This window comes from Rattus norvegicus, chromosome 2 (genome assembly GCF_036323735.1).
Source record: "Rattus norvegicus strain BN/NHsdMcwi chromosome 2, GRCr8, whole genome shotgun sequence".
Classification (NCBI taxonomy): domain Eukaryota; kingdom Metazoa; phylum Chordata; class Mammalia; order Rodentia; family Muridae; genus Rattus; species Rattus norvegicus.
In genome coordinates, this window is record NC_086020.1 from 224,525,433 (window position 1) to 224,547,423 (window position 21,991).

The 21,991-nt window shown below is 42.6% G+C and overlaps 1 protein-coding gene across 4 annotated transcripts in view; it reads left to right on the forward strand.

Moving 5' to 3' along the window:
• The window catches only part of Ppa2 (inorganic pyrophosphatase 2), a 79,364-nt gene that overhangs the window by 52,695 nt on the left and 4,678 nt on the right, over positions 1-21,991 (forward strand). For all 4 annotated transcript variants that reach the window (XM_006233327.5, NM_001135871.1, XM_039102462.2 and 1 more), the window contains 2 exons: positions 15,645-15,772; positions 18,382-18,467. In XM_006233327.5, coding sequence (XP_006233389.1) covers positions 15,645-15,772; positions 18,382-18,467 — 214 coding nt within the window. The remainder of the gene's footprint in view (positions 1-15,644; positions 15,773-18,381; positions 18,468-21,991) is intronic.

Below are 21,991 nucleotides of genomic sequence, written 5' to 3' on the forward strand. Positions count from 1 at the left end.
ACACGGTCATTGCAGGTGGTCAGGCAAGATGGCATCTTAAAGGAACCCAAGCACGGAGCTGTCTTTGAGGATGTAGACTAGCTGCAGTCTCCGTGGGCTACATCAAGCCAGGGCGTCTTAGCACAGGAGGTCCTTGGGATGTTGGAGTTGGGAGCCAACCTGTGGTGTGGTCACCCACTTGTCTAATGATGGACCAGTGGTTGTTATGTCCTCTCTTCTCCATGATGAAGGTCTTTGTGCTAGTGTTTGATACGTTCGTGGGCCTGCTTCCTCTGTATGGTCTTTTGGTCGTAGGGTGGGAAGTATATCTTGGTGATTTGGTAGTTAGTTCTATTTGTAGGATTTTAGGGACCTCTATTATAATTTTCACAGTGGCTGAACTGACTGTCCCAGGAGCGTGCATTGTTTTCCCCATGATGGGCATTTCAAGTGAGGTGACGTGCAGTTTGTTTCACTTGAGAGTTGTGCGTGCACGTGCACAGGTGTTCTCATTCACGTGATGGCCAGAGGCTGACGTCAGGTATCTTCTTTAACCATAGTCCACTGATTGCTTGTTTGTTTGTTTGTTTGTTTGTTTGTTTGTTGAGAAAGTTTCTCTCATTGAACCTGGAGCTTAGAGATTGGCTGGTCCGACTGGTCAGTGATGCCCAGAGATCTGCCTGGCCGGGGTTACAGAGAAGCATTGCGCCTGGCTTTCCCAGGAGGTCTAAGGTTCTGTACTCAAGTCCCTGTGCTTGTGTGGTAGGCACTGCACCTACTAAGTCATCAGTGCAGATTTCATTGCATTTGCTTCCCTGATGGTTAAAGACATTGACCATTGTTTCATATATTTATTGGCCGGGCTCGCATCCTCTTTGGAGAACTGTCTAATACGTCTTGATTTGCCTGTATGAGCCTCATTGATATTGATCAGTTTACAAGTAGTAGTTAAAATATATATTTCTTTTGCAGTTTTTTTTTTTTTTTGGTTCTTTTTTTTTCGGAGCTGGGGACCGAACCCAGGGCCTTGCGCTTCCTAGGTAAGCGCTCTACCACTGAGCTAAATCCCCAGCCCCCCTTCTTTTGCAGTTTTTAAGAATTAAAATCTAATTACATAAATTCTCCCCTCCAACTCTTCATATCACTGCTGCTCACTCTCAAATGCATGACTTCTTCTATACACACACACACACATACATATATACATATATATAGTCTATAGAGAATATGTACATATATGTTTATATATACATTATACATACATATTATACATACATATATATTATACACATATATATTATACATGTTATACATTACATAGGTATATATATGTATATAGCACATACATAAATACATAAATATAGTCTCTGTTTAGCATTGCTTGTGTGGTTTCAGGGCCGCCCAGTAAGTAGCACTTTCTATTGATGTAATTCAGTTACCAGTCCATGCCCTGTGCTGCGCGCTGTACAGGCCCTGGGGGCTTTCTTTCCAGAGAATGATGAAGAGTCATTTGTCTTAGCCCCGGCTCTCACAGTGGAGCCAAGTACTGCACTATAAAATGGCCAAGAAGCAGCCTGAAAGCTTTTGTCCCATACAGCACAGGACAACTTAAAGTAGGTCACATCCTGACCACGGCATATTTACCTATATCTCTCTTACTATGTTAATATAGACATAACTGTAGGTTTTCCAAGGAGATTCTTGAGGTATTCTGCTTGTAATGAAATTGCTTCTTTTATTCTTTCCCATTGAAAGCATGTGCAGACTTTGGTAAGGTATGGTGTCCACCTTTGTACTTATAGTTTTTAGCTTTGACATGACTGGGCTGAAATGAGCCATTGCATGAGAGAACATGTTTCACTTGCAAAATCTCCTGTTCCTGGCTGGATTTCTGTAATCTTTTTTTTTTTAATTTTAATTTTTTTTTAACTTGAGTATTTCTTATTTACATTTCGAGTGTTTTCCCTTTCCCGATTTATGGGCCAACATCCCCCTAATCCCTCCCCCTCCCCTTCTTTATGGATTTCTGTAATCTTAACATTAATAGCTGGACATAGTAGTTTACATCTATAAACCCAACACTGGAGAGGCTGACACAGGACAGTCACCGTGAGTAGTTTCAGGACAACACAGTGAGAGCTATCTCAAAACATTTTTAAACATTACTATCAAGGTCCACATTCTGAACCTATATTGGATACTGAAATCTTTAAAAATCTAAATAAAGTTTGAAATGAAATACCCTGTTAGACTCCCCCCTCCCCGCCCCCGACTGGCTCATTAACACTTGGGAAGCACTGAGACCATTAAATCAACTGTAATTAGTTTCTAGTCCTTAATGCTTCATAATGGTACCCTAATGGTCTGAAAGAGTTAATAAGACTCCTGGGCACCTAATCTGTACTGGAGATGGCTAGGCCGTTAGAGATAATAGCTCTGGGTTAAGAAATAACCAAGCTGGAGCTTTTCAAGAGGATTGGAGTAGGGGGGCTCCCTTCACTCTCCTTTGATTTGATTAACTGCCCGAGGACCTCAGAGGGGCAGGGAGTGGGGATCTGTGAACTTGGCAGCCGTTTCTTCCCATTTTGTCTTTCACTAAGTGAAAACTGCTATCTCATGTCTTGTAAAAACTTTTGCCTCTCAGGTGATTTTATACTTTTAAAAAAATGAAAACTCGAGAACCAGAGCTTAAAATCAGAACAAAGACATTGGTTTTAGCACATGTATGTCACATGAGCCGAGCTATGCGGGACTTCTACATTAGGAAGTTGGGACCTTTTCAAAGGCCAGCATCAAATTGTCCTAAAGTTAGTTCCCAGAGGTTTTAAGTGTTTCAGGTGTGTAGAACTTAAGCATCAGATAGACTTCATACGTTCTTTTTTGTCTTCCAGGACAGGAAGGAACATGTGAAAAGTGTCAGTTCGCCTGTAATTTCACTTCCTACGTCTAGTGTCCCTGCCATTTTTAAAAATAATCAAATTAACATGTGCTTGGTTTTCCCCTTCCCAGAGTATAATTTAACATTGTCGTTGGAAACAAAGTAAAGAGAGGGAGGGATGGAGGTGGGGAGGGAGAGGATTTAATGGCAGTCCTAAGGCAGAATGTCCCTGCTGACTGCTGTAGCCAGAAGCGGACTGTTAGAAGAAGACAGTGGTTTGCTCTCTTGGGTTCAGAAGGGACAGACAGCTGAAGGGACAGACAGCTCATCACTGTATTCCTAGAGCTCCAGTGTATGCAGCACAGCGCCTTGTGTCTAGGAACAGTGCCAGGTGCCTCTTCCAGAGTTAATCTGTTTTATCGTTGCACAATTTCAATCAAGATGTGCTCTCCCCCACCCCACCCCCTTCTTTAAAAGATGCTAAGGTTGGAGATAGTAACATAACAAAATAAAACGTCAGCCCTTCGAATCCAGTCTAGTTCCAGAACAGGATCTTCTTCACTCCTCGTTCTTCCTAAGTATCAAGTCAGTCAAGTGTTTTGTAACTTCAGGGGAGTGGAGACCACCCCTGCCCCCAGGCGGTAATGAACCGGTTATAATTAGAAGGCTGCTAGAGATGTAGTTCTTTTGATGTCTGTCCTTTGATTTCATTAATGGTTTAGAGGCTTGGGAGGTGTGGGAGGAGGGCGTGGTGTGTATCATTAGGAACTAATTACTGGGAGTCTCCTGCTTCTATGCTGAACCTTGACCCCTGTAGGTTTTAGGGCTGTAGTCATATACCTGTGATGTAGTAACATGGGGGAGGTATAAGTTCTAAAATGTTTCCGGTTGCTTGGAAAAATTATATATCCCCAAAGCCCTAGAGCCATTCTACAGTCGAGTTGTGGGTTACCCTCTTATCCTTGGTCCCGGGAGGTTACTAAGTTCCTCTGAACAGCAATCTCAAGGGTCAATGCCAAAGGAAAGTGTGTTACCATTAGCAGTGTGGCAATTACACACATTGACAGTATTTGCTGTGGTGGGTTCACACCTGCACACATTTCGGAATTACAGCTTCAACCATGGGATTGTGAGACTGATGTCTTGTGAACACAGCACACTTTTAGATCTGACTTAGGGAGACTCATAAGTGTTAGAACTAGAGGTTCAGAGGCAGTTTTGACACCATGCCTGTCTGTCCTTATAGTCACTTTTCAAATAAAATTACATTAGAAAAGCATTTATATTTCTTTTTACGAGGCCAGGGTATAATTTTAATTAGGGGTGGAGGTCCATGCAAAGTTTCTTATTAACTAGTAATAAATGCCTATAGTTTAGAAAAAAATTACTATTTACTCCTTTTGAGATTGCTTTCTAATATATTTAGATTTATACAGAGACTTAAAGAATATTTTGCTGATTTCCATTTCTATGTGGTAAGTGTATTTTTTAGTGTAGGTTTGACCTGGTAAGAATAGAATTTGTGGGGGTTGGGGATTTAGCTCAGTGGTAGAGCGCTTGCCTAGGAAGCGCAAGGCCCTGGGTTCGGTCCCCAGCTCCGAAAAAAAGATCCAAAAAAAAAAAAAAAAAAAAAAAAGAATAGAATTTGTGTGGCAGGGAGGAGCGTGGAGAACAAAAGGAGAACACAGAGTTGGCGCTGCGGTGATGGCGCGGCGGCCAAGCGCATGCGCATTAGACAAAACGTAGACCGGCCGGTAGACCTGAGTCTTCTGAGGTCCTGAGCAAGCATGGACAGTTAAAGAAAGTCATAACCAGAGTAGGACCCTTCTTGTGGTGCAGAAGGTGCAGGGGTACTAAGGAGTGACTGGTGTGGCTTGTGAGCATTCGTGAGCAGCACTAACACCACTAACTCTTGTCTTCCATGGGTTCTGTTTATACACACACGTCTCGCTCCTGTCATGGTGTGGTTATCCCCAACTCCCTTTCATTTACATAATAGAAGCAAAGAGGTGGCATTACACTTATTGTCGAGTTTTGTCTAAATATAAAAATTCCTCAGCGGGATATATACCTTCCTCTCCTTGTGGTCAGGTTTGGTGTGAATAATCTAGATAAAAGTTGCAGGGTTTTCCCTTCTGCGCTCTAAGTACGGATGGTTCCTAGTTGGTGAGAATGAGTGGCAGGATTCGGAGTGACCTTCTGCCCTGCCTCTGTGCACTGTTTGGCACGGCATGCCTACGAAATATCTTGATTTTTAGTTGATACATGAGGGCATGTATATGTGTTTAAAAACTAGACATTTTGAGTGAACTCTGAAAACATCTTCAAGTTAGATGTATTTTAATTTATTTCAATAGGAGAAAAACATTCAGTTTTGACATTTTAAATGATTATATGACATTTAAATGATTATAGTTCCATAGAAAATACTTTATTTTTATATTTGTGCCTTTTTAATCATAGTCAGCTACATGTCGTTGCTAAGTCGCCGACATGTAATCTATTACCGATTTTCTCATTTTAATCTCAGCGGTATCTCGGCTCTAGTCTTGCTTTTGCGTTTCCTTAAACGGCATATTTTGCTTTTCAGTTGAAATGATATTAACATTTCTCTGGTCTCAGCATCCTGAAACTAAAATTTACCTTCTTCATTGTTTGCCAAACATTTTGGAGAAATAATACTTTAAAGGAGGGTAGAAACCTCCCCACACTCATTCTTTACAAAGATTGTAAAGATTGTAAAGAGGGGATTCTCTCCCTTGGTAAAAGCCCTTTTACACTTTCCGCTCTGTACTGACATTTACTCTGTAGACCGGGCTCCCTCACCACCTGGCATCTCCCACCTCCTACATGTGCCGGGCTCTTCTGTAGGTTGGTGGCTTTGCAGGGACATCTCCATCATTCAAATGTTCCTTAGCTCCGAGAGCCAGTCTAAATGTCGTCTCTCCCCCAGTGACTTTGATTCTCTAAGACAAACATAACCCTTCCCCCACAAACACCGTTCTGTTTAATTTGGTTAAACACTGGATTTCACGTGCCTGCAATTTGTTTCTGGGTCTGCCCACTTATCTAAATTGTGAACTCCCTGAAGAGGATGGCTTTCACTTACTTTGTCTGATAATTTGAAACAGGGTCTCACTACCCCAGCTAACCTCAGGTTTGCTATGTACTGCAGATGACCTTGAACATCTGATCCTCCCAAACGCTGGAGCATCATGGATGTGCACTACCACACCCAGTTCGTATGACTCAAACTCAGGGCTCGTATATGCTGGGTGAGCAAATGAACACTTCTGAGCCAGATCCCCAGCACCCCATGTATGTACATGCAGTCACTTTAATGCACTTTAAACACAGAGTCTAAGGAGTTCTGACAACTGTATCTGCTTGTCCTGGCACCAAAGCCTTCTGTTATCCACAAACTCCCTCTTGCCTGTGTATAGCCAGCCAGTGAGCCCCATCTTTCTTTCCTAAGCCTGGAACAAACACTGTTCTCCTTTCTGACTAACAGTCTTCTCTGGAATTTGCATCAGAGTGGTTCGGGGTCAGAGAGCTATCGGGGTCTTGCGGGGTGAAACCTGGCCTTTAGAATATGACTTCTTGCTCTTGATCGTTGCTGAGTGGACGTTCAGATTCCTAATTTGGAGCTGATGTGAATGTTGAAGTTTTGGTGGGAATGTGATTTCACTTCTATAAGGAAGTGCCCAGGAATAGTATCATTAAATCAGATGTGATCATAAGCTTAGTGTTCTAGGCTACTGGGAGCTGCACCAGTGCCTTTTCACCAGCATAAGAAACAGCAAGTTACAGGGTTTTCAAAATAATAAAACACCTGTTAAAATTTCGGAGGCTCCACACACATGCACACGTGTGAGCATTGTTTCCTATTCACATGGTTTTCATTTCCATAGCCATTCATCCCTTCCAGAAGATTCTCCAGGTCTAAGTCCCCATCCTGGCCCCATTTCCCTTCTCATAGCCCAGGGCCGCGATGCACACCGTCGTCATCCTCATGTATCTGGAATTGCACTTTCCTTTATTTCAGAACCGTAGTTTTACTGGACACAGTATTTTGAGTTTTTGTTTTTTTAAGTTCCATAAACATCTCTTCCTCCCCTCTTCCCTGTCTCTTTTTCTCTGCTGTTTCTAATAAGTCAGTAGACATTTGTGTTTTAAAAGTATTGTTGCACAGGACTGTGGTGGCCCACACCTTTAATCCCAGCACTTGGGTGGCAGAGGCAGGTGGATCTCTGTGAGTTTGAGGCCACCCTGGTCTACAGAGCTAATTCCAGGACAGCCAGGGATACAGAGGAAACCTTGTCTTGGAAAAAAAATAACAATAAGTTTTGCTCTTTTTTTCCACCTCAGACCGATTTAAAGACGTTCTTCTTGCTTCTGGAGCCCAGCATGTCTTGTCTGTGCTCTGCTGCTATGGGTCCCTTTGTCCCTTTTGTTCATTTCGATTCTCTCTCTTCCTTATTTTTATTGTTTTATAGTTAGTTTCTCCTCCTCAGCTTCGACTTTTTCACATTTACATTTTGTGAGCATAGTTCCTAAAGGTCCTTAGATATATTCATAATAGCTACTTAATATTTTAAAGCAATGTAACTAAGGTATATGGGTGGGCGGGGCTCTGGACCATAGGCCTCCGTGCTCCACTGTGGCGGGATTTACTGTGATGGGTGATTACGTGGGTCATCTTAGGATTGATTTCTGTCAGCTGCTCAGCTGGGAAATATTTCGCCCTGAGGCTTCACACAGCCACAGATGCAGGCCCACAGGCCCGCTGCTCTGTTTCTGGAAGGCTGGGTCCTAGACAGCTTCATTTCTTTTTGCTGTTCCCTTCCTGGTTTGGTTTTGTCTCTCTCCTTATACATTATTTACTTTATTGTGGGTTCACTGGAGGAGGAGTGCTAAGATACTCGTTCAGAATCTTCTTTTCCTTAGCAACCTCTGCTTTTCCCAAAGTAAAATTCTCAGTTCAGAAATATTCATAATTGTGGTTGGGGATTTAGCTCAGTGGTAGAGCACTTGCCTAGCAAGCGCAAGGCCCTGGGTTTGGTTCTCAGCTCCTGAAAAATATATATGATATATATTTTATGAATAATATATATATACATATATATATATATATAATTGCGGGTAAGTAGGTTTAAATACCAGAGCTGAGTAAAAGTCTTATCTGCTTTACCTGTGTGTGTGTGTGTGTGTGTGCATGTGTGTACACGTGTGTCTGTGTGTGTCCTTTGTTCTAAATGTGTTTTTTAAATGGTTGTTTCATTCAGAGACATGGGAGAGAAATAATTATAAAAACTAAGGTGAGGCTAGTGAGATAACCCCGGGGGGTAAAGCCACTTCCCCAGCAAGCTTGATGACCTGGATTCAGCCTTGTGACCCACATGGGAAGAGAAAAGCAACTCCTGTTGGTTGTCCTCTGCCTGCTCTTCATTCCCCACTACGACCTGTGTAACACATGTGGTCGATCATGAAGTAATGAATTTAAAGTTAGCTAAAGGACTACCTTGGTGGTAAAGCGCCTGTCTAGCATGTATTCAGGAGATCCTGGATTCAGTTTCCAACACTATCTTTTTAGTTTAAAAATTAATTCTATGCTGGCACTTTATGTCAACAAGTAAAAGGTATGCTTAATAGAAAAAATATTTGAAATAAATTCTATGCATGCATATGTATGCTATGTGTACATATGCCCACAATCCTTTTGCATGTGGTTTTTTTCTTTTAGCCATTAGCCACGTTGAATTCTTATTATCATCTGTCTTAGTTAGGGTTTCATTGCTGTGAGGAAACACCATGACCAAGGCAACTCTTGTAAAGGACAGTCTTTAATTGGGACTGGCCTATAGTTCAGTCCTTATCATCATGGCAGGAAGCGTGGCAGTGTCCAGGCAGTCATGGTGCCATGAGTATTACATCTCCATCTGAAGGCAACCAAGAGGAGACTGGCTTCTGCAAGCAGCCAGGAGGAAGCTCTCTTTCCATACTGGGCAGAGCTTGAACATAACTGCAAAGCCTATCCCCACAGTGACACACTTCCTCTAACAAAGCCACGCCTCCAATAATGCCACGCCTCCAATAATGCCACGCCTCCAATAATGCCACGCCTCCAATAATGCCACGCCTCCAATAATGCCACGCCTCCTAGTAGTGCTACTTCCCGTGGGCCAAGCATGTTCATGTCACCTCACTCCACTCTCCGGCTCCATAGATTTGTTCAAACACATGGGTCTGTGGAGGCCATACCTAGCCTCAGCATACTGCAGAATACATTCAGTCCAACTTCCAGAGTCTCCATGGTCTGTAACGATTTCAACAATGTTAAAAGTCCAAAGTTCAAAGTCTCTTCTAAAACCCGTTAACTGTCATCCCCTATAAATCGAAATCAAAAGGCAGATTATATACTTCCAACATATCACGACACCAGATATACATGACTATTCCAGAACACCGCAGGCACACATGTTGGCACACAACTTTAATCTCGGCACTCGGCGCCACAGTGTTTGTGAGCCTGAGACCAGCTTGCTCTACATTGCGAGTTTCAGGACAGCTAGGGCTACACAGGAACACCAGATCCCAAAATCAAGGTTAAAAAAAAAAGGAAGGAAAGCACTTCGGCAACTCTTTCTGCTTTCCTGTTTCAGATCATTACCTAACATTATGGACTTTTTCTTCTCCACCCTCTGTTATTTTGGCTCTATTTTATTCTGCTTCCCAGGGAGATCCTTCCTTCCCACCCAGTCCCTTCCTCTCTACATAGCTAACCTCTGTGGTTCTGTGGGTTGCAGCTTTGTTAATGAAGACTTAACAGTTAGCATCCACGTACAAGTGAACACATAACCATGTATGTCTTTTGGGTCTGGGTTACCTCACTCAGGATGATTATTTTTGCCTAGTCCATCCATTTACCTGCAAATTTCATGATTTTTTGACAGCAGAGTAATATTCCATTGCGTAAATATACCACCTTTTCTTTATCATCCATCCATTGACAGAATATAGTCTGTTTCCAGTCTTAGGCTATTCTGAATACAGCAGTGAACCTGAGCAAATGTCTGCGTGGGAGGAAGCCGTCTTCGGGGTGTACGCCCCAGAGCAGTACAGCTGGGTCTTGAAGTTCAAATCCCCACGTCCTGAGGAGCCACCACACTGATGTCCACAGCACAGCTCTGCAGTGGGTGAGGGCTTCCCGTGTCCCACGGCCTTGTTCTCTTGTCTTGGCGGTTCTGACTGATATAAGATGGAGTCGTTTTGATTTGTACTTCCCTACTGACTGAAGACGTTGAACACTTTGTTAGGTGTTTCTCAGCCTCTCTCATCTTTTGGAACTCTGTTTGGGTCGGTACGCCATTTTTAATTGGGTTACTTGATTTTTTTTTTTTATGTCTGGTTTGTTTTTTGAGTCTTTTATGTAGTTTTGGTTTTAGCCCCTATCAGATATAAAGGCCCATTCCTTAGGCCACCACTTTCTCCAGATGATAATGTCCTTTGCCATAGGGAAGCTTTTCGGTTTCATGAGGTCCCATTTATTAATTGTTGATCTTAGAGCCTGCTCTGTCGGTGTCCTGCTCAGAAAGTCTTTTCCTGTGCCGATGAGTGCAAACCTAGTCCCAACTTTCTCTTCTGCCGTACCTGGAGTGTCTGTCCTTACCTTGAGGTCCTCGGTCAATCCGAGTTGAGTTTTGTGCAGGGTGATAGGACTGCTCTGTCTGCATTCTTCTACATGCAGCCATGCAGTTGGCCCAGCACCATTTGTTGACGATGCTGTCTTTTTCCAGTGTGTGTTTCTCTTGTTTTTTGTTTTGTTTTTTGGTTTTGTTTTGTTTTGTTTTTAATCAGAAATCAGGTGTCCTTAGGGCTGTGGATTTACATCTACCAGGGCCTTCGGTTCGACTCCAGTCACCAGCCCATCTGTTTTTTGCTAGTACCGTGCGTGCTAGTTTTATTATTATGACTCTGTAGTAAAATTTGAGACCATGGATGGTGATGTTTCCAGTGTTTTGTTTTTAGTTTATTATTTATGATGTAGCTATCCTAGGTTTTGTGATACGAAACTTGTCCTTTCAAGTTCTGTGAAGGATTATGTTGGAATTGTGATGGGGATTGCATTGAACCTGCTTTTGGTAGGATGGCTATTTTGACTATATTAACCCTACCTATCCATGAGCATAGATCTTTTCATCTTCTGATTTCTTCTTTAATATCTTTCTTCAATGAATATAGACATTCTTCTCTCTCTCTCTCTCTCTCTCTCTCTCTCTCTCTCCCTTCCCCCTCTCTCTCCCTCTCTCCCTCTCCCTCTCTCTCTCTCTCTCTCCATTTCTCTCTCTTTCCCTTCCCATCCCACCTCTGCTCCCTGCCCCCATTTTTTTCTTTTGAAACAGTGTCTTTCTACATAGTCCTAGCTGTGTAGGAACAGACTGTGTAGACCAGGCCAGCCTCAAGGTCACAGAGATCCACCTACCTCTGCCTCGCAAGTGCTGGGATTGAAGGCCTACACCTGCACCACCATGCCCAGCTGTGTAAGACTCGTTCTGGGACTCTTGCTTCAGGTGTTACTCTAAGCAGGGCGATTGTTTCTCCATCTGGCAATGAAGATGGCTTCCTCCTACATGTGTGCTCTCCCTGAACCATTTCAACATGAGAGCCAAAGTCCTCACTGTGATTCTTAAGAGTTGTACGTGGTCTGGAGAGATGGCTCAGTGGTTAAGAGCACTGGCTGCTCTTCCAGAGGTCCTGAGTTCAATTCCCAGCAACCACATGGTGGCTCACAACCATCTGTAATGGGATCTGATGCCCTCTTCTGGTGTGCCTGAAAAACAAAGTTGTGTGTAACAAGTGTGTGGCTGCCCCTCTCCCCATCATTCACTAAGTTCTATCTCAGGACTTTGTTCTACCCATCCTCAGATCTTAGAGCACAATTGGACTGCCAGGTATTTCTCCTTTCTGTCTCTCCCCTGAAAAACACAAATAGCAGAACGACTTTGAATCGTAGTTCCTGCAGTTCATACAAGAGTCGTTTGAAGGGGCTGGAGAGGACGCTCAGTGTTTAAGAATACTGACTGTTCTTCAAGGGGACCATGGTTTGATTCCCAGCACCCACTTGGCAGCTCACAACCATCTGTAACCCCAGTTCCAGGCCTCTGCTCGCCTCCACAGACACCGGGCATGCATGTGGTGCGCGCGTAGGTGAACACTCATACATGCAAATAACGGGACGAGATAATCTTTTACAAAAAGTCCACTGAGGTGCATGAACCCTTGAGTTTTGCTTTTCTCACACCACTAGCCCAGCAGTCTCCATGCACCGGAGATGTTCAGTTTTTCTCAGTTTTATTACCAGTCCTAAATTGATGACAGATGGTTTTAGTCACTAGTTTTATTGGATTTTTTTTTCAGAACTTTCAAATTTAGTTTCACAGAAGCCAACACTTTTGTAATAACACGTTCACCTGCTTACATAAGGTTCAGTTAAATCCCTAACTATAGCCACAGGTAGCCATTGCAGAATGCCTTAGGCAGGAAGACACCCGATACTCGGCCAAGATAAAACCGAACTGCACAAGACAGTCAGGATATTGAACACAGTGCAGTCTTTGTCCATTGGTTCAGCAAAGTGATAAGTGGTTCGACTCAAAGAGCTTGATTGGTCCAGAAGAGAAACTGAGATGTATCTAGCTTGGTTTTATAAATAAGCACTTCCAGCTTCTCTGTGCTTGTTGTTGGAGCCGTCCATCTTTGCGGTAAATACATAATTGTCCACATTATAAACTTTCACATAAAATCCTAAGAATGGGAATAAATGGGGGCTAGAAAAAAATGTAATTTTCTTTAAAATAGCATAAATTATAAAAATGCATCTGACAGAGCAGGTCTGCAGGTGGACAGTTAGACATTATGGATGGGCACAATGCCAGCTAACCCCCTAAAACGACTATAGGGGACAGTATTACGCTGTGTGTATTTTACCATGGCGAAGGAAATGTATAGACACAGCTGCATTTATCTCTAACACCTTTGGCTGGACAGCGAAACTATGCAACTAGGAAAAAAAAAAACAGGTTAAGAATTGAACATCTTGTGGTTCTGATTTATAGTTTACTCTCGTCACAAATCTTAGCAAGCCTGTCATGCTCTCTTAGCTGTGCTCTCCTTATGTTTAACAAAATGTGTTCTGTGCATCTTCTTACCAATCTTAAGTACAATGTTTCATGCCTTGGGAAAGGGCATGCGCTGAGCTGGATTTCTGGGTGGACATTTACTATTGAGATTTCAAAATGTTAAGATTGCATGCTTCTGGTTTCGTCTTAGCTTTGTGTCAGTTTTGAGAATGCAGCTGTTTCCCCCAGGGATGTAATTAATTGAGAATTGGCAGACTTAGCTTCTACTGGAGATCTGCACTTGTTTTTGGCATTATCGAATGTTTGACATTTTTAATTGATGGTATCTTAAAGGTCCCTCCATAAGTTCTGAGCGGAGGGCTTCCTTGACTGAAAAGGGCACTGACTGGATGGTCAGCCTCTTCTTTCTTTGAAACTGATGTGTTAGGTAAAGATAGTAAAATGTGTTAGACAGTGGGATAAAAAAAAAAGACCAATGGATTGGATGAAGTACAGGGATAGAGTCATCCATCAGATTGAAGTATAAAAATTATTTTGGAAATTAAAGAGCATTTTTAGTGCAACACTAGTATACTATTTTCCCAATCGAACATATAACATTAAGTTGGAATAAAAGGACTTAGTCAGTTTCCAAGGATGCTTTGTGAGAATACAGGGATATAAGAACATGATACTGGAAAATCCACCTTAGAAAGAACCTCTCAGATGAACAGAAAATATGAAGATAAAAAGAATTTGGAGAGGAAACAACATTGTTTTAGGTGAAGAGTTTGTGGAATTGCGGGAGTCTGTAAACCAGGGCAGAGTGCGCCTTACTGGGAGGGTTCTGTGTGGGAGCCCCACTAAGTCTTAAAGCATTTGCCATCAGTTACAATGGCTGCATCAGTATGACGTGGCTTTTGTTAACACACTCCCTTTTAATCAAGTTTCTCTTTGCTCTCCCCACTCCCTTTGGTTAATTGGAACAGTGATGCTTCTTGTTTCAAAATATTTTGGATAGATGTGTAGCCCTTAGTATCATGTCAGACTTTAAATCAGAGGCAAGTTGTCAGAAAACTGAAGCTCTCTCTTGCCCTGGCCTCTACCCTACCAGGTCCATCTCGCTTACATGAAGCTCCCAGCTCTGGAGTTGTGCGACCTCTCTCTGTATACCAAGCAAGGGGCAAGTGTGAGCAAGCCAGGAAGTAATGCTTGTGTGTGTGTGTGTGTGTGTGTGTGTGTGTGTGTGTGTGTGTGTGTGTGTGCAGAGCCATGTGACAGGGCGGGGCTTCGACAAGACTCCACACCAAGCAGTTTCTGGACTCTCCCTGCCTGTGTGTCATTCCCTGTTTTTATTTACAGCTGTCTAATTTTTCAGGCTTACCACATCTGTTATTTGCTGCAATAAATTGTACATCTCAGGATGGTTCTAACTTCTCCTTTAGTTGCAGTATATTGGCAAGTAGTTATTATACTTGTAAATTGAATATTAGAAAGACCGCCTCCTGCGGGCCTCACTGAACAAGGGTTTAAGCAGTAATTTTACTTCCAGTTTTATTCCAGCGTGTGTCACTAAAAGTAAACCCTGGAAACCAGGGCTGAGTTTTTTGTACCCTTCCGGTCCTAACCTGTTTAAGTCCCTCCGACTCACAACTGCCTTCTTTATTTGGTTTCATTCTTCTTTATGGGGCTTTTGCCCCTGAATTGCTGTCTGCTTCTTCCTGCAGTGTCAGCCGTGACAGCTTCTGGCATGCATCCTCCCTTACGTACGTCAGCTTTCACATAGTAAGAGTTCATGAAATACTGGATAAAATTTCCCTCAGCCTTTCCTGTCCGTTGTCAGTATACTGCCTTCTGGGTACTACTTGTTTATGTTCTTAATTTTTAGGCTAGTTTAAAAAACAAAAAACAAAAAAGCTGTGTCCTGAAACTGTGGTTTTACTAGTTTAACCCCACCCACTGCCTGTCAGATGAGACGAATCCGTGTCTTAGTTTGTGTGCCTCACTGACCCTTCCGTCTCTGAGGTGTCTCCTCCCTCCACCTCACCTTAACACACCGTCCTGGCCTGTGTTTTATTACCTGTGGCTTTCTCCATGGCTTCCCACATGCTGCTGTTCCTTCTGCCTTTTCCGCTCCTGTCTGACTACTCACGGGACTCCTCTGGTCCTTCTTTCCCTCCCTCACCTGATATTGCCATCCCGTGTCTATCTGTGACGCCTCCTTACGCTTTACAATCATTTGGAATCTGTTGCTTCTTCTCTTATGTGACGTTTCAGACAAAAAGAAGCCTATATCCCGGCGGCTCAGCATGGTGGTGCTTACCTTTTATCTCAACAGTAGGGAGGCAGAGAGGTGAATCCCTGAGTTCAAGGGTAGCTTGGTCTACAAATCGAGTTCTAGGGCAGCAAGGGCTACACAGAGAATCCCTATCTAAAAAAAAAAAACAAACCAAACCAAGAAACCCGAATACTGAAGGGTTAATGTTTGTAGACTGAAGGAACAGTATTTTACATAGGGAAATAGAAGTCTTCATGCTACCTGAGACTCGTCAACGATTGCCATGGTTACGGTGTAAACCGGGCTAAGCCCCGCATTTCCTGCTTCCTCAGACCAAGGCTAACTGTGGTGCTATGTTTTTAACAAAATGTTTTTGTTTCTTCCCTCTCAGATATTGATGATGTTAAGAAGTTCAAACCAGGTTACCTAGAAGCCACTGTCAATTGGTTTAGACTCTATAAGGTACCAGATGGAAAACCAGAAAACAAGTTTGCTTTTAATGGAGAATTCAAAAACAAGGTAAAGATGAGGACCTATATCTGAGAGCACACCTCTTGGTGTCTGATAGCGCAGGCCTCACTTAGATGAGCTAATGTGGATGTTAATATCAGATACGAAAGGAAGGAATAGCGCCCTTTACTGATGTCTGTATTTAAGGGCGTTAGCATTCATGTTTTAAGGAATATTTAAGTGAATCATCAAAGCTAATCTACTTGAAAGTGAAGGAGTTTTGGAGTTAGTTTAAACTTTGCAAATGGTATATGAAGAAAAATGCTTCGTTTCCTGGTTTGAGGAGGCTGTTTTCCCTTAATGTAAATCCCTCCAGTGTTTCCTCTGATCTAAACCTTACTATGACTGGATGAAGTTGCTTAACAATTAAGAGAACACTTGAATTGCCTTACTGGTAAAGAATGCTCCCATTAGAATGCCACAAAGCTTCCATAAGAATATTTCTAATCTAGTATGACACAAATGGAGAAAACCAGCCAAGGAGCCGAGTCTAAAATATGGATTATGTTTTTAAAGTGGTTACCACTAGATAAATTGCACACTCTTCACCAACTTCCAATAGGGCACAGGAAGTATGTTGTATAAGTGGAGCAATGCATTCAATGAAAGCCTAAAAATGACAGGAAGTATTTCACTGCAAGATTGATTGCTGGACTCAGAGCTTTCTTAAAAGGCTTGTTAAGAGGATCCTTAATGTCACAAGGGTTTTTAAAAATATAAAAAGTATTTTATACTTGTCTTAAAAATGCAGTGCTGGAAATTTTTGAAATAAATTTTTCTAATCTTTTCTTTCTCTCTCTCATATATATATATATATATACACACACATATATATATACACATACATATTAGAGAGTATATATACACTAGAGAGTATATATATCTATTTCTTCATTTGGAACTTTACAAATCTCTCTGTCTCCCTCTCTCTCTCTCTCTTTCACACACACACACACACACACACACACACACACACACACTTCTTCATTGCCTCAAAGCCAGCTTGGCAACTTGTGAATTTACGGAGTCAGGTGTCTTCTGTGTTCTGACTCTTTCTGTATTATGACTAGGTCATTCTCAGATCAGCAGTCATTTTATGAATTGCTTTTTGTGATCGCCATTAAAATACTCAAAAACATTTAATTGAGCCTCCTTGGTGAGGTTTACAAATGGCTACCATTTTTAATTCTAGGGTTTGCCATTTCATTAAGCAGGTGCTAGAATTTACTACAACCAGAATTATCTGAATAATTTCGTCTAAGAACCCGTCCCTGTACTATCCACATAATTATCCCCTACCTAGAACAGTACCCCAATGCCACCTCATTGAGAACAACACCGTTCTCCTTTTTTCATCTGTAGACTTGAGAGAATTGTATTTCACAGGTTAAATTTCTCATTATGATTCAATCTCAGAGCCCAAGATTATTTCTTCGGTATGATAGTTATTAGTTGTAATTGAGGAGCATAAAGCTAGTATGAATCAGTTAACAAATAAGGATTCTCCTTAAAGAAAAGAAGCAACATTTAGTGGGGAAAGATAAGCAACATACTTCTCTTGTGCCCAGAGAGCTGGCACGTGGCTTCTGAGGTCTCACTGCTTTGGCAGAGGACTCAGGTTTGGCTTTCAGCATCCACAAAGTGGGTCATATCTCCTGTGACTCATTTTCAAGGGCACCTGATAGCCTCTTCTGACCTCCAGGGCTCCTGCCAACATTCAGTGCCCATAAATAATCTCAGATGCACACACATACACATAAACTAAATTTGAAAAAAAATAAAATTAATTTTCTCCTTTGAGTAGAGATTTTTGTTGTGTAATGTTACTAAATATACACCTAGCCAAATGCCTGTTCATTTGCTGATTATGAATTAGTACCAAGAAAAAGTTGGGGCAGTGCTTTTAGACAGTGAGTTGTCCAAAATTACAGTTAGACTGCGTGTAGTCATGCAGTGATGAGATCCACATGTGCGTTCTCCCTCCCAGGTGCACACACATGTGCATTCTCCCTCCCAGGTGCACACACATGTGCGTTCTCCCTCCCAGGTGCACACACATGTGCATTCTCCCTCCCAGGTGCACACACATGTGCGTTCTCCCTCCCAGGTGCACACACATGTGCATTCTCCCTCCCAGGTGCACACACATGTGCGTTCTCCCTCCCAGGTGCCAAGCATGGCACTGCAACATTTTATTTATTCATCATTAGCTCTGTGGTTTGGATCCAAGACGGGCAAACTATGTCTTCAGACTGCAGGTGTTTTACACTTTACAGACATAGTATGACTCCCTAACCTCTCAATACTGCCATTGTTCAACTAAAGCATCCATGGGCCAAAGGCAGGTAGCAGCCCATATCTGACCCACAGGCTTTCATTTGCCTGCCCCGTACACAGGTTGTACCTACCCCACCCTCATTCTGTGTTGCTCCTCTGAATAGGAAGTTGAGGCCTAGTGAAGGTAAGTGCACTCCTGCATCTCGGCTGGTAACTAGGGAAGGTTTTCCACTTGTTGCCCAATTCCAGAGCTCATGCACTTTACAGTTCTATATGGATAGAACATGACTTTGGTTGGAACTAGGTCATAACTAGCTCTGTCTGTTTTTGGTTGAAACTAGGCTTTTGCCCTCGAAGTTATTAACTCTGCACATGAACATTGGAAAGAGATGGTGATGAAGAAGTGTGACAAGGGAGCTATCAGTTGGTAAGGACGCGTCTCCTGGTCACGTACAATGCTAATTCACTGTCAGTTTCCTGAGTGCTCAGGTCCCAGAGTTTCAAAGAAGGGAGTTCAATTCTTTTTCCTAAAAATTCCCGAGTGTCTCTTTGGTGGCTTTGCCGAGGGTTGGCTGTCACTGACAGCTAGGAATCCAACATGGTTCATGTCTATCAAATGTTCTGTCTCTGAGATATACTGGCATTTGTTTATTAGTAAACAAGTGTTTAATGCATTGTTTTGCGATGGGTGCAGGATGGAGCAAGGAGGTAATTTTGATGAAAGAAACATATTTTCAGTTATCCCAAAATATTTATGTCTTGGAGTTATTGTGTTTTGTGTTGTTCTTCACTTCCAGAATCAGAGAGCATCCTCTTGTAGTGCCAGTGTGGTGGCGGCAGACACACACACACACACACACACACACACACACACGTGGTTCTTTTACATGCCAGTCAATACCACCAGTTCTGTCTAGTCCTGCATCTATTTGCCCAGGAGCATCTGGTGCAGATGCAGCAGCAGCCTCACGCCCTTGTGTTATCTTCCTGGTTTTTCTTGGTTGTGCCACTTTAAAGTGCAAAGCCCTGACAGCGCGTACCCTGGACACTGACTTCGATACCTCATGACGGTGAGCCTCTGTCCGAGGAGCCTCCGACTGACTTGGAGACAATAATTTTCCATTGATTAAAATCGTATATTCTTAACCCTATAACTTTTCTTCTGTATGTTATTTTCAGATAATCATTTCTTTCCTATTTAATCTGTAACTTTGTTCTGTTTAATTTCTGTGTATAATTTGTGCTTGGTACGCACAGCATTTCTGATATTGGTGATTTTTAGCTGCAATGCTGTGTCTCCTTGGCTCAGTCCCTGACATTGTGCATGCACTGTACAGCATTTCTAAACTATTTATTCAGTCAGTTTTGCAATGCTAGGACTTTTATAAATTTAGTGCAAAAAAAAAAAATTCAGTACCTTAAAATTTTTTTAAAAGCCCACTCTTTTGTGCTGTTTTCAGTCATTTTTTGCACTGGGTACCTACACTGTAGTTCAACCATTTAGTGATTATCAGCTCCTCCCGAAAACCGTTGAGAGTTTGAGAGCTGAACGATCTGGAGATTGCAAGTTATACAAAGAACTCATTGACTCTATGTTTTATTTCCAGCATCCAGAACAGCCCTTGACACACAGTACATTTTGAACTCGCAAGTGAATAAAAATCAATGTTGGATAAACTTTTCCTCTCTTTCCTTTTTTGTTCTGAGACAGAGTCCCACCATATCGACCATATTGGCCTTGAGCTTCTCTGTGCTGGGCAGGTCGTGAGCTTGCCCTCCCTCCTCAGCTTCCCCAGCAGATGGGATTACAGGCCCACACCACCAAACCCAGCTAAGCAAGTGTGGAGCAGTTCAGTAATCACGTTATACCTGCAGGCACCCCCAGTACAAGTTACTTTAGAAAATCCTGGTAGAGGAGCAAGTGTGCACGCACACATGTATGTACAAGCACACATGTGTGTACATACATGTTCTTATATTAGAGATCAACGGTTCTCAACCTGGGGATCGCCCAACCCCTTCACAGGGATCACCCAAGACCATTTGAAAACACAGACATGCATGACGATTCATGACACTTTTAAAGCAAAATTACACTTAGGAAGTAGCAACAAAACGGTTTTATGGTTGGGGGACAGCACAACATGAGGACCTGTGTTAAAACTCACAGCGTGAGGAAGGGTGAGAGCCACTGCTCTAGACGACACACTTTACTGACTAAAATACATGCTGACTTTTTGACTAATAATAACCCAAGGTGAAAAAGGTCATGGAGCCAGTCGCTGTATACTGGTTACCTGTCCAAATATTTAATTGAAAAAATTTTCAAAATCAGTATTCCAGAGTGATCTAATGCTGGCTTTAATGTTGCTCGTTTCTAATGCCGCCGTTCCTGTCTTCCTCGGTGCTGATTGTGCAGTCCTTTGCTGTAGGAGTGGAGGCTCACATTAGAGACAGGATTATCAGATTAACACATTAAAACTGCATCCAGTTCAATTGAATCCAGTTGAATTTTAGAACAATTAGTTTTTAAAATCATGCGTGTTCATTTTTATTTTCGGGAAAATAAAATTAAAAGTTCCTATGAAGTTTAAATGATATTGGTCATTTGGTTTGACAGTCCTAATTATGGGAGCTCTGTCTGTGTTCTCACCTCCTTTTGCCCGGCAGATACAGGGTATCCCACACTATGCTATCTCTGGAGGACGAGCACTTAAGACCTTGAAGTGTCTAGTTGTTTTGCCTGTGGCCTTTAATTTTTTATTACTTTATTATTTTTTATGTGTATGGGTGTTTGGACTGCTCGCCTCTGCACCATATGTATGCATTGCCCAGAGTCCAGAAGAGGGAGGGTGTTGGATCCTCTGGAACTGAAGTCACAGCTAGCTGTGAGCCTCACTAGAGGTGCTGTGAATCTGATCCTGGTCCTGTGGAAGAGCAGCCAGTGCTCTTAGCTGCTGGGCCATCTCTCCAGCCAGTGCTCTTAGCTGCTGGGCCATCTCTCCAGCCCTCTTACTACTTTTACTCTCATTGGAGACACAGCTCAGCCCCTACTGCTCTCAGTTTCCGAGCTATTCAGACAAGAGCTATGGAGACAGGAAACGTAAAGAAGTTATAACTTCAAATATGACCAGCAGGTGTCATGAAGCCTTTTCACAGAGACCTGAGTGCCATGTGCACACCTGGGGGCCTGGAGCAGGAGAGGCTGAGGAAGGGAGATGGAAAGTTCTGTTCCACCATGGGGCACATAGCACGGACTACCTCAAAACACTAAAACAAATAACAAAAAGATCTGAACCAGCGAGATGGCTCAGCAGGTAAAGGCAGTTGCTCACACGCCTGATGGCCTGAGTTCAATTCCTCAGACCCATCTGGATAAAGGAGAGAAGCAGCTCCTGGAGGCTGTCCTCTGGTTTCCACGTGCATGCTGTGGCAAAGTGGACACACACACACACACACACACACACACACACACACACACACATCAATAAATACCTAAATAAATACTATTGTTTAAAAATCTACAGATGATTTATAAATTAAACATTGTTCGTGGCAAAAGTGAAGCTAAGTTCTACCCTGCGTTATGATGCTAAACAGGATGGGACCTGTTAATGGGACCATAGCCACCATTGCGGGTTACAGACGCATGGAGCCTAAAAACACACCACACACACACACACACACACACACACACACACACACACACACACACACAGTGGACAGGTCTTCGCACCACAGATTCCCAACACGTTTCAAACATAAAGCAGTGGTGAAGATAAGTTTGGTGTTGTGTAGCTGTTAGGTCCTTCTGAGAGAAAATGAGTGTTTGTGTCTCCCCTTCATCTCTTAGGAGACCATCATTGCTAGTCACTTTTTCCTTTGATTAGAAAAAGTAACTCAGTCAGAGCTCCCTTCTTTGATATCTACACCCATTCCAACCCGCCAGCT